Source organism: Apteryx rowi, unplaced genomic scaffold (assembly GCF_003343035.1).
Source record: "Apteryx rowi isolate R43461 unplaced genomic scaffold, aptRow1 scaffold_37, whole genome shotgun sequence".
Classification (NCBI taxonomy): domain Eukaryota; kingdom Metazoa; phylum Chordata; class Aves; order Apterygiformes; family Apterygidae; genus Apteryx; species Apteryx rowi.
This window is the reverse complement of record NW_020450196.1, coordinates 3,099,054-3,112,651: the sequence shown is the minus strand read 5'-3', so window position 1 is coordinate 3,112,651 and position 13,598 is coordinate 3,099,054. Positions and strand designations below refer to the sequence as shown.

The following is a 13,598-nucleotide window of genomic DNA, read 5'->3' as shown; positions in this document are numbered from 1 at the left end:
TAAATGGAGGATGGCAGTATGGTTTCATTAATCCATCCCCTGCTGAGAAGAAACAAGGGTAGCGCTTGTTGAAGAGGTGGTATTCTTCTACAGTGTGATTTGCTAATTCCTTAGGCAGGTCAGACTATTTCTGTGTGCATGTCTCAGTCTTTCTGTTGATAATGTTTGACTTAATATGCTTTTCCTCTTATGACAGATTATGGTAATGTCAGATGGCACATCGGTCCCTTCAGGACAGAGCCTTCATCTCCCCAACCTTCCCAGTAACTCCCTGTCTTTTTCTGAAGTGAAGAAGAAGTCATCTCATGGGCCGAAGGTGAGACTTATTTTGACAGAAGACACTTGAACCAGTGAGGCATACCAAGGGAAATAACTTGAAAAATAATCTCCTTAGGTACTTTTACAGTCATGTGATATAGTCCAATGATAATAGGCCTAATTATTTATTTGATGTGAACTTACTTTAGCTATATAAAATTAATGCTGAACTAGGATGGTTGTGAGGATATATGCCAATTAAGGAATTATTTAATTGGTTTTTGAAAATGTACTGCTTTCCTTCTCTCTCAGAAGTAATTCTAGTTGTCCGTTGTAGTATTAGAAGATTTGATGGAGGAAAAGGGAGGAAACTGGGTTTTTTAGTCAGAAAAGGATTTAGTGAGATCTACAGAAATGTATAGAATTTGAGAAAATACAGAAATAATTGTTTGGTTTATTAAATATTTTTAAATGAATGCTTTCTAAGATAACTGTGTAGAGAGAAACTTGAAAGATTGTATTATCTAGGGTTTTTAATTATATTTAAAGTTCAGGGATTTATTCTTTGCTAAGTGTTTCAAAGATAGCAATATGCCATCAATTTCTAGGACATCAAATTGAATACACAGAGCTAGAAAATGATAAAAAGATGTATTCCAATGAACCTTTTGAAAAATATAAATGAACCTTTCGACAACAGCAAAGAACTTCTTTAGTTTGTCGAAATGATTAATCATGTGGAGGAATAAAAAGTATGCTGTTATTATTAAAATGAGAAACAAATGCAACACAACTACTTGCTTCATCAATGAATTAGCATATAAGCCTTTTCTCCATTCTGTTTTAAAAATCATTTGGGTTTTGATTTTCCTTTTGTAGCATCTGCCAGCTTGAAATATGTTACCTAATCTTACTGGCATCTGATTTTGTGTGTTGCAAGAACAATACTCATTTTTAGCAATAACTTTCATGTTCTGTAACTGTACAAAATGTTCTCTCCTGGCAAAATGCCCAATCTTTTATCCTGGAAGAACTGTCAGGTAGTGAACTATGGTTATGCCTAAGTGTATGCATCAATAAGAAGGTATCACAACAAAAAGGATATGTAGAGAAACAAAGTTCTCTTTAGTGTGTCACTGCCTGGTTTGCATTGTATCCCAGTGTCTTACAGTCTGTAATGCAGTTCTTGTAACAGCCAAAGGAAGTAGAGAAGTGTGATCATTTTCATTCCTGATGAGGAGAAGTAGAGTGAATCTGAGGACTAGACTGAGGGCACTTTGGCGTGCCAAAACTGGTGCATCAAGCCTAGAAGGAAGGGATGCAGGGTACTGAAAGTAACTGCCCAGCTTCTTAGCCTGGGAGACAGCTGCAAACACTTGATACTGCAGATGAGTTACTTATTCGCAATAGTATGGATCCTTGTGAGGTTGGATACCTCTGTAAAGTCGGTTTCTGAACCCCTTCTTTGGTTGTAGCTGTAATGTGGATGCCCCTGTGCCTTGCCCTGCATTCCAACAGAGGCTTGGCCTACATCAGGCAGCCCAGATTCCTACAGAAAGGTTCAGGGAAGTGCAGAAGTGATACAAAGTCCTACACTAGTGCTCCACCTACTTACTGTACTCCATGGTAAGTCTTGAGTCTCCTTGGTAATTCTTTTAATGAGCAAATGGTAACTGGGATGTTGTTTTCTAAACCCTCCCCAGACAATGAACTTTTGTCTGGGGCAGAAAACTTAAGCAAGTTGAGGGTGAAGGGAGTGTTGCATGTTTTCTGGGCCCTCTGTGTAGCCCTCAGATTCACTCTACCTCAAACAAACATCAGAAATCCATCACTTCTGCCTAGGCAATTACCTGCAGTGAGTTTGACCACAGAAAGAAAGCACTGTTGGAGTCAATATGAGCTCAGATGTACATCACAACTCAGAATTGCATTCTATATCAGTGACATTCTTACCCCAAAATGTTTTTGAAGTATTTAATTTCAAAATAGAGACATCAGCAGCAATGCTGTCTAATTGAAATCATTTTAAGTGTAAACTCCTTGCTTGTCCAACCTCCGCTTTGTAGCAGTATCCAAGATAAAACAGCTCTACTCCTAAAATAAAATCAACACTAAAATGTCACCTAGGAGTGATAATTCCTGTCCAGTATAGTTCCTGTCCAATTTAAAAAACACACTAATGAGGAGCTGTTTCTGTGTCTCTTAAGAAACAGTTGTAAATATCTGCCCTACTTAGGATCATTCAGCTATTTTTGAGGAGTAGACACAAGAGGTAACCTTGGTTTGATTATAAGAAAAAAGTCTGTTCTTTTATTATAAAATTCTGAGAATTAAAAAGCCTTGGATTTTTGTCTTGAGGGTGTTTTGTTTTTTGTTTGGGGGTGCACGTTTCAGCCAATTTGTTAAATTAATTATTTGCTTGGTAATTTGGAGTAGCTCTACTTATTTTCATGTATAGAAAGTGATGCAACATCTTCAGTGTTCAAATTTCATTTAAATATGCCTCTTAAATATGCCTCTAAATTGGTAGCTATAGGAGAGTTATAGTTATCAGTCTTGGTAGTTCTTGCACATGGATTATCTACATGAGTAYTCTAAAACTGCAGGTGTTTGTACTCCCTCCAAGTATCCACACAGGATTCTTTTTTTTTTTCTCTCTCCTGTAAGCAGTACCCCTCTGATGTGCTTAGTCTGGTGTCTATCTGTTTTGTATCTGTGAATACCAAACTAAACTTCAAGGTCAGTTTATAACTCTGAATATGTAAAACCAGAACCTAAGAATGTTTCCCTACCCATTTGACATCTACAAATTACCACACAGCTCTTCTATTTAGGGGAGGATTGCAGTCAAGACACTAAACAAACCTGTGCAAAGAAACGATATTGTTGTTCCGTCTCATTTATCAAAAATTTACAATGCAGTGTCAAGTAAGACAAAACTGTCAGTTTGCTTTCTCTCATACTTTTCTGAAATATGGGTTCATAAATATGGGTGTCCATGTTTCTGATATTCCCTAATTTTATGTGTAATCAGTGTAGAGTGTATTAGTGAGCTTCAGTACTGTGATTCAAAAAAAAGTGTTGCACTTAGAAATACAGAAGACAGAAATACATTTTTTACTTAAGCCTTCCTTATTGCCTGTATTTTTTCATTTTCTGAATCTTTTCAGAGTATAAAAATAGCTTCATGCTTGCTTCAGATACTTCTCTTGCTTTTAAGTCAGTTGTATTGGTATGCCTGTTTATATGATGTAAAATACTGTATGCATGAAATAATAGACAAACAGTTTGATCAGTTTTATTGGGATAATTATGTCTTTTGGAATAATATATACTGTCAGTTGCAAAGAAATGAACTTTACTTCAAGTTGTTATTCCTGTGTCTGACCAGAAGAAAAATTGTTTTATGCTGCTTCTTCTGGCTCTCTCCAACCACTGAGTCTACCCTGCTTCTCTTTCTCCAGCTGTCATTGGTCATAATAGTCCTGTGGGCTGGACAAGCAGAAGTCTCCTGAAGTGTGGAAAGCTTTGGGAATGTGGGCTATAGTAATTATCTGTGAGAAGAATTAGCAGTGGATGAATTCACCCATATCTTCAGTGTGCAGTTAAAAAGTGAAAGAATAACATTATTTATGGAGACTTTAAAATGCTTTTTCCCCTATTTAAATCGATTAGCATTTTTCAGTTGAATACTAAACATATTTGTATTTATTAGAAATCTAAATTCCCACAATCAAGTAATTCCTTTTTGATACCTCCTTCTCTTTTCCTCTCGAGAGCAAAAGGCATATTTGAAACTAATTCCATTCCATTGGCTTAACATGACCACATTATCTCAATAGGCATAACTTTTGAAGAAATGACTTTATTACAAGTGAAAATAATGCATGTTTTTACGACCCCCAATCCTAGATTTTTAGACTAAACACAAAAATACAGTGGATGGGCATGGCCATGCCAATGTATTCAGTTTAATGACTTAATCAAACTTAATGAGCTCACAAAAATTGCATCATTTTCTAACTAGCCTCAGAATGTCTGTCAGTAACTGGAGATGTTTGAAATGACTTTCAGAGGACATTGGTTATCCTAAAGCAATGTTTAACCAAATTGAGAGTTATATTTTGTAGCAGGAAGTTAAAATCCAGCCCTGCAAGATATACGGAGAATTCAACACCATTCTTTTTCTTGTGGTTTCAGAAGTGGTTTAATTTGCAAATACATTACCTGTTGAGCAAAACCATTTTTCTGTGTTGAGAAGATCTTAGATTTTTATCATGCTTTCTGAATTATTTATTTTTAAAGGCCTGTTACTACTGCTCCATCAAAGGGATTGTATATCTTGAAATATGTGTGCTTGCTGTTACTTGGATTAATAAAAGAAAACTGCTACAGGTATTTTAACATGCCTATAATCTTCTATATTATTCTTTTGATGTTTGTTATGCAATATATCAAAGTATAACATCCACTTGGGTTACTTCAAATAGTATTTGATGAATACACGAATGTAAGCTATGGTATGTAAATATAGTACCTGTCAAAAACACACAATCTCTATATTGCATATGCAACTTAAAAAAAGACCATTTGATATGTCACACAAAAGAAATATGTCATTCACTCTTATTCCTCACAACAGTTTTTAAGGTGGGGAAGAAAACAAACATTTAAGCATACATTTTGATTTACACTAAGGTCTATGCAGTACATGATGTGAAAATTTACCCACGGTTCACCCTCACCAGCCCTCCGCATTCATCATTACACTGATAGAATTTAATCAATGAATATGTTTTGGATTTTTTATGTTTTTGAAATTTTAAGTGCCTCATACTGTTTCCTCTGCATCTTTGGTGGCTTGTGTTAGGGTCATTGCAGGAGATCAGGAAGTTAGAAAAGATACTTTATTTACTTAGAGAATGAATGTATCTGTAAAAGCAAGGATTTGGCCATCTTAAGGAACAGATCTTTAAGAAACATGGTATTAAATGTCACAGTAAGTATCATATATTTATACTGCTATTTCTATGAAAACATCAGCTTCCATATTCTGGAAAAAGGAAGGAAATCTGGTTTTAAAATTAAAAAAAAAAAAAGGTCTCCAGTTCCCCGTGGTTTTGATAATACTGCCTCCCAGGGCCTATTTCACAGCTCTCAACTGTTGGAAAGCAACTAAAATGAGCCTCCCCCTTTGGAGGGTTTTAAAATTCATGGTAAAGAGAGTGATAAAAAATATGAGGACTCCTTCTTGTTTATGAATGGCACATATCCTGTCCCTCCCTAGAGCAGCACTTCTGGCTCTGGCATGATAGAACAAGATCTGAAGATTAAAGCATTAGTAATGATTTCTTAGGACATACCTTTGGAGTTGGTCTTGCATAAAATAAAATTTTTGGCTACTTTTTTTTTTTTTTAAACCAGGTAAGGAGTCTTGACTAAAGTAATCCAGTGCAAGGAATGATTAATGCATTTTTATTTTTGCTTTTAATTAGTGGCCTGGGAAAAAAGGAAGTGCCTTATATTCAGACATTCAAATGTCATCAGAATATTGTTCATTGTTTAAGAGAATAATAGCTTTTATTTACAGCTTTGCATTTAAAGTCATTTATCTTTCATTAGTGCGGGATCTTAGTAGAGTGTATATTAATCTGATAGCTGACTAAGTAAATTTCAAAATTAACCTTTGTGGCAGAGAGCCACAAAGAAAAGTGCATGTAGCATAGGCTAGCCAAAGAAACTGGGTTTTGGCATGCTGATCACAGACATACTTTGCATAAGTGACGTAAAGATTTAAATTTATGTTTTAGAAATTTTTCTTAAGTTATTTTGCAACGATTTAGTTTGTGTCTCTTTTTTCTTTTTTTCTTTTTTTTCCTCCCAACATTTAAAGTAGCTTTATATAAAAAAAAAAAAGGAAAAAAAAAAAGCTTTGGTGTTTCCTTCCATGTAACTTTCTAAATTGATGTTTCCTCAGAATATTTCACTTTTGGAGTGTGAGCATTTTCTTGTAGATTATTGGTGGAACATTATTCCTTTCTCCCAACTCTGTATGGTCTCCCCAGAAACCCAGCACATAGTAGGGTTGCTTTTTAAGTTAATCCATACTGCATATATTTGACTTTTGGGCCAATCCTTTTTTGTTCTCATTTCTTTTCCAAGATTTGAGCCTGATTGTTTACTGGCACTTTGGGTGCTGGATTGATGCTTCTGCCCATTGTTAATGTTGGTACATATATAGATTTCCAAATCTGACTTGAAAATCTATTTGTAGTACCGACACAAGAAATGTAGCTGAACAAAAAAACCCACAATCAAATAATTCACTCAGTATGTGTGTGAAAATTCAGTGTTTCACTAATCAGTTAAGGTAACTTTTAAAAGATGAGAAGAGAAAGCCAGTTCAAAGTAATTATTTTTAATTAATTTTCCCCTTTTGATAGGGAAGAGAATGGAGACTGCTCTTTCTGTACATATGAATGTTTAAAACATCCAGGTTTTACAGCATTCAACATCCAGATTACACAAGTTTTAAATAGACATGATCTGCTAATTTGGTTAATAGGCAATGCATAATTGGGTATATTCCCTTTCTTAATTTCTCGTCTTGTTGACACAACTTCCATTTAACAGGTTCATCATGTTTTGGTTTGTTTTTTTTGTTTTGGGTTTTTTTTCAGAGCATTTCTACAGATTGTACTTATAAAATTAGTCATTCCTTGTAGATGTTGAGGCTTGCATGTCCTGCTTTGTTCCTTTAATTTCCAGTGCACTGCTGCTCTCCCATTTATATTGTGGTTAAAACAGGGGTTAAGTATGGGGGAAGAAAAGCTTAATATATTTTCCCTTCTGCTGTTCTGTAAATATGTGGCAATGTTAGACAGCCAGAGAAACCAAATCTGCATATGTGCTAGAGAGTTGAAACAGAAAAGCAGGTTGTTATCACTGTAGAATGGTGGGTAAACATTGGTGCAGATTGCTGAAAAATGAATAGAGCTAGGTATTTGTACATGAATTTTATACAGATGAGAGGATATCTCATCTTAAACAGACTAGAGGATCATGGGTACTGCTTTGTTCTGCAGCTTGCAAAGGACTTGAACTACTAACCAATATTACTGAAAGTCAAACCCAGAAGTGCCTTTTTAATATTTGTATGGATGAACATTCTTTTCAGTAGTTACCCATTTTCAGTAATGCTTTCTTTGTGTAAAGATTGTAAAGGAAAAACACTTAATTGTAAGTACTTGTTCATCATGCACTCTTTCAACTTCAGAATTTCAGTGAAATTGTATTTCTAAAACACTAACACCATGTGTATCGGGACACAGTTAACTAAATTCTTTCCAATGTCTGATAAATAGTGAAAATCTTTTTTTGTACTGAGGAAGAGTAATTAAAAAATACTCAGCTATAATATGTATAGTTGCCAGCAAGTAAGGGATGGGCCTGGAAATCCTTGCAATACTGGAATGGCTGTTATCCATATAGTTTCATTGAAGCTATTTGTTGTCTACCTGTTATCATGAATACGATCATTTGAGAGTTGGAGGTTTGGATGCTATCGTGGAGTGTAGCGGTTAGTCAGGGCAGATCCTGCTCTCAGAGCAGTAATTTCCTGGGTTTGTGGGCTAATGGCCTTAGGGGTTTCCAGCAGGAGTAAAACTTCAATTTTTTTTAATTCCTTTTCTTTTTTTTTTATTCTCCAGGGGGTCGGTACAAGTTCTTTCTCCTGTTATTTTAGCTTGGCATTGTTAATGAAATCCTGTTCTGTATAAATCTATAGTTATAGTTAGGATTTTTACAAATTTTGCAATATATAAATAAGAAAAAATCATACTTGATCTTCACAGAGTTCCAGGATCTTGGATTTTATACCTAGAACAGAGGCTTAAATGGTAGAGGGAAAGGAAATCGATGGGTGTATGCAATATCTTTGCTTAAGCACTTCTTCCTAAAAGCTTCTCTGAAGCCTAGCAATATATAGATAGACATTTTAATAATCCACCCATAAGGAAGTAAGCAACCTAAACTTGTTCAGCATATATTCCTRTAAATTGAAATGTCATTTTGTAGTTTGCAAGTAGTGTCTGGAGAGAGTTATTACATGTGTTTAGTATTTAGTCAGGCTACTAGGTATTTTTGAAATGCTGAGCAGCTGCTGCAAGTGTTTTCAGTGGAATTGGGTGGCGCTCAGGGTACTTCATCCTTTGAAAATTCAGTGAAGGCACACTGAGGATCAGAGAACATGAGGGTTAATTCTCAGAAGAAAGGATCTCATAAAATCTGTTCCAAATAGTTCAGTTTCCTTATTGCCAGTTCTAGTTACAGATCACTATTTTCCCTGTCTCTTTAACCTTTCAGATTTTACCAGAGAAATAACTGAGCAAGGAATGATACTGCTCTGCTTTTTCTGCTTTTGCCTATCTTCAGGCTGTTTGTCATCACACTCTCAGGAAACCCTTTTCACTTGTAACACTTGAATTAAAACATGTAATGAAATATTCAGCACAGACAGCAGCAAGACGGGGGTGGGGAGAGGAGGGGAAAGAAATCTTTTTTAGCAGAAGAAGTTTTCAATAAAGATGTTGGTTGTTGAGATGTCTCAGTCAAGTCCTCCATAGCCACCTGGACCCAGAGTTGTCACTGTGAATGAGGAACGAGATCTGTCAAAAGCTGAAGAGAGGATCATGGCTGAGAAGTCAGGCTTTGCCTGAAATGACATGTTTTGCCCTAATCCTGAACTAATTCTTTTTGGCAGTGTGCAGGTTCATATGCTGATCTTTTCTTATATTTTTTTTTCTGTTGCTTTTTAATAGTCATCAATTAACATTTCCTAAACTATTTCTATGTTCATTTTAAAAGTCATGTTTCTTAAAAGTCATGTTTGATTCTTAAGATACAAATCAATCCTTTTCTTGGAAACATTGACAAACAATAGTAACTGCTCATGTTCCACCACTTTGTAACAGATAAATTGACCAAAATGATGGCTTGTGTATCTTGTGTTTCAGTTATTATAGAATCATTTGCAGTTTCTAGTCCAGGTTTTTAATTTTAATCCTGGTTCCATATTGTGTCTTGGAGCTTTTTGTTTGTTTGTTTTTGTTTGATTGTTTTTAAATAAAGTTTTATTTCTCCTTTTTGCAGGACCCAACTAAGATTATGAACACAAGTAGCAGCAGCAGCAGCAGTAGTAACAGTCTTTCAAAGCCCCATAAGTTAATAAAGGAGCACAAGGAAAAAACTTCTAAAGACTCAAAAGAACATAAAAGTGCCTTCAAAGAACCTTCCAGGGAACACAACAAATCTTCCAAAGAATCCTCTAAGAAACCCAAAGAAAACAAACCACTAAAAGATGAAAAAATAGTTCCTAAGATGGCCTTCAAGGAACCCAAACCCATGTCCAAGGAGCCAAAATCTGAAAACACTCCCATCCTTACCATAAGCAGTGGACAGCAGCAGGAAAAGAAGGCCCCTACAAAAAGGCCCTCTGTTGTGGATTCTGATGAACTTTCTGCCAAAAAAAGAAAAAAAAGTAGCTCAGAGTCTTTATTTAAAAGTTTTTCTAGTGCTCCACCACTGATTCTTACTTGTTCAGCTGACAAAAAACAAACAAAGGATAGATCTCAATTCARGATGGGGAAAGTCAAAATAGAAAATGATACACTGGAAAAGAAGACGTCTACTCTTCCACCTTTTGATGATATTGTGGATCCCAATGATTCTGACATGGAGGAAAACATATCCTCCAAATCTGAAGTAAGTGGTGCTTACTTTTTCTTCATATGCACTGAGTATTCCCAGTCCTTGGGATTGTGTATCATATTTGTTTTTTCCTTTCCCCTTCTCCTGTCTGCTGGCAAATTGTTCATGCTCAAGGATGTTAACTGCTGACTGTTTAAACTTATGCATTTTCTGTTTAAATAGTATTGACTGCTCAAGTGTACTCAGTTTATAAATCTGTCAAAATTATGACTAGTGAGCGTACGGAAGATGGCTATAAATAATAGAGGCCTTTTGATTTTGTTCTCTTTGAATTGCATCCTTTTGTGACAGAGAAGGAAATTCACTGAAATGCTTGTATTTCAGGCCTTAGGCTTTGTATTCAGGAATTACCGAATTCAGTAACTTCAGGGAAGGGTCAAAGTAACTCAGAGTGTTCAGTAAATGCAGGCATGTAAAAAGGGCATACCAGAACTAACTGAGTTTAATCTTCTGCTAAGAAGGACAGTTCTGTAACTGATATAAATTTGGGGAGAGAGGGGAGGCCCCAGAATCCTCACTCTGGTGAGGAAAAAATATGTAAAATGATTAACTTACCCAAGAAGAAAAGGGGTGTTTTGCATAAAAGTTTGCTTTCCTGAAAATATTTTTCTACCATGCCTGCTCATCTGTTTCAGSTGTAATATGCTTTTGATTATTAGAATTTTAATTACTCCCTGAGGAGATTTCAGTTTTCAGAAGCATTTTGTATAGACAAATGAATACAGAAGGAAGGGGATGGGAAGAGAAGGCTTTTGAAGAGAAGGGGGGGGGGTTGGGTTTTGTTGTTGTTGTTGTTTGGGTTTTTTTGTTTGTTTTTTTTTGATGCCTTCATTTATACTTACAGCTGGAAGTGGTAAGCAGGATAGAGAGAAGGGAGTAGGATTATAAGAAGTCTTCTCAACTACCCTTGTTGAATTTTCTTATTTTTCCACTGTTTGTCATGTTTCCATTACTGCCACCATATGCATAGCCCTATTTAAACTGTTTGGAACATGCAATAAATAGCTTGCTGTGGGGAGGCATCAGCATTAGGTGTTTACTTGATGGAAGCTTTTCACAGTGGGAGAAAGTCTTTTTCTTTCTAAAGTGGCCCTTTAATGACCATTCCCTTTGTGCATGCAAAGTCTGTAAAATGTGGAAGGTATGTAATGGAGCAGGCCCACGTGTTATAGCATGGCACTGGTGGTGATGTGCCTGGGATGGTGTTTTCATTCTAAAACCGTGTTGCCACTGGCTTTAGAACTTCTAAATAAAGTTTCCTCTAGACCTGAAAGTGCTCATGCTTGTCAACCTTGGGGTGAATTAATTTTTAAAGTCTTGAGAGAAGATTCAGCTTCTTTTGAGTTATGTCAGCGCTCTAAGACTCACCACCTACTGTCAGCAGGCTAATTAGCATAGAGTTCACTTTCAAAGTTTCCCATTTGTTCAAACTGGTCCCATGAAAAGGCACCTGTACTCCTACTGGCATCGTCAGTTCTCCATTTTTCTTCAAAGACAAAAGAATTAAGGAAAGCAACTGCAATGTAACAAGTTTTAGAAATGCCAGCACTACAAATGTGTGTACTACCTAGCAACTTGCAGGTAACTGATATGTATAAAGGGTATGAACAGGTGTCTAGAACTGATAGTATTTAGTAGTTGACAAGCATTTCCCTCTTTGCTGTGATTCTGCAGCCTCTCGCCTATAATCAATGGTATAATCTGTGCATCCTTGTGGTTTTCTTAGGATGACACAAATCCACTGTCACTGCTGTTTATAACTCATCTGCAGTTGACCTGACGGACCTAAGGGGTGCATTAATTCTGTACTAAAGCAAAAAGAAAAAAGAAAAAGAAAAAGAAAAAGAAAAAGAAAAAGAAAAAGAAGGGCATTCAGAGTTTTGTAGTTCTGTAAGCTGCTGTTATGGAGATAGCAAGGTGCCTGACTCCTAGCAGAGAAGCAGAACCTGCTGATCTGGGCTCTGTCTTATTTGAATCTTGACATCCTGGATTGTAGAAGAGTGCCAGTGCGAATCAGTGTAGAAGAGAGTCAGTGCGAGTGCCAGCATGGCCCATGGGTCAAAAGGACGTCTGACACTTTTTTAGTCTTTGGGACTGTGCTCATTAGTAATTCAAGCTCAGTACGGCTCCAGTCAGTGACTGCATACTAGTTACAAGGTCAGTAATATTTTTAGAGAAGTATCTAGAAAGCCTGGAAAAGTATGTCTAGATGCCTGTGGATTCACACAACTCTTAACATTATGGAAGAAAGAGCTGGGCAGCCTGGTTAATGAAAATTTCACAAAACGTAGGGTCTTCTACACTTCACCAGCTTTATATACAGAGAGCTTAATGAAACCATATGACCGAGCAACATAGTATAGGTAATACTGTATGCTGGAAGAAATGATTTGAACTATTTGATTATGTTTGGGTTTCTAAACATTTCAGGAAAAGGAGTACATTTTACAGATAGATCAGTAAAAGATATATCCTACATATGTAGTCACGTGAAGAGGAAAAAAAATGAAAATGCTGCTGCATTGTATAGAGAGTAATTAAAGTAAAAATATATATAAAAAAAGCTCATGCTACACATGAACAGTTAATTCAGGTCTGTTCCTGCTTCATGATATTAACCAAATTAGTTGCTTGAAGCTAGGAAGATATTTCTTCAGTAAGCACATTCTGGCATGATTACATGCTATAAAATTTAGTTAAATGTTATTCCTTACTGTGGTAAGGTTAAAGTGATGGATATAGTAGCACTTCTGAACAGAGAATGTACCATTATTTAGGAATATGTTCAGTAGGAAAGAATCCAGGATTTGTTCCTGAAGTGGCTTTAAAAAGAAAACCACAAAACCAAACTCAGCAAGCTTAGGTTAGATATTCCAAATCAGATTGCAAATCAGTACATAAAAGGTAATAGTCATGATATCACAACAAGATCAGTTTTGAGCCAAAGTACATTTTTTTCATAATTTAAGTTGCACTTACAAGATAGTGCAAACCTAATGCAGGGTGCATTTTTATGAGTAATGAAATTATTAATAATTTAGCTCAGAATTTTGTGAGGATAATATTTACTTCACTCCATGGAATAAGAAATGTTCTTATTCTCAGACATGAATGCCTCTACATGGTGTCTGTTCACCTTCTTGGTATTAGTTTATATGCGTATATGTGTATAACATACATGATAAATTCATAATAATAGGTGTCATCAAACAGAGCGGTCAATAACTGTTGCATAGCTAAGGTTGTGTTATTTCACCTAAAATTATTTTAGTCATGCTTTTATATTTTACAGAAAGTTCATTTAGTCAGTGGTTGCACAGAGAACAATTAGATTTTATATGCATTTCTTTTTAAAACTGTCCATGGGGGTGGAAGGGAGACAAGTTAGAATATTTGCCAAGGGTTGTCCCCATAGCAAATATTCATCAGTTCTGAATTTTTCCCATTAACTCATTTTTTATGTGTCAGAAGCAAGCTAAGAAGTGGGACATCAGCAATCAGTGCTTGCATTATTTCTGAAAATTTGTCCAACAAACAGCATAGCAGGAGAAGTTCCTCATGAAGTTCAACAA

At 35.9% G+C, this 13,598-nt stretch overlaps 1 protein-coding gene across 13 annotated transcripts in view; it reads left to right on the top strand.

Moving 5' to 3' along the window:
• Nucleotides 1-13,598, top strand: part of MLLT3 (MLLT3, super elongation complex subunit) — a 155,138-nt gene that overhangs the window by 99,914 nt on the left and 41,626 nt on the right. For 12 of the 13 annotated variants that reach the window (XR_003254806.1, XM_026073490.1, XM_026073486.1 and 9 more), the window contains 3 exons: nucleotides 197-316; nucleotides 4,564-4,653; nucleotides 9,409-10,020. Coding sequence is in view for 12 of the 13 variants with exons in the window: in XM_026073490.1 (XP_025929275.1) it covers nucleotides 197-316; nucleotides 4,564-4,653; nucleotides 9,409-10,020 (822 nt within the window). In the remaining variant the exon portion in view is untranslated. The remainder of the gene's footprint in view (nucleotides 1-196; nucleotides 317-4,563; nucleotides 4,654-9,408; nucleotides 10,021-13,598) is intronic. The other variant, XM_026073487.1, reaches the window with a different exon arrangement.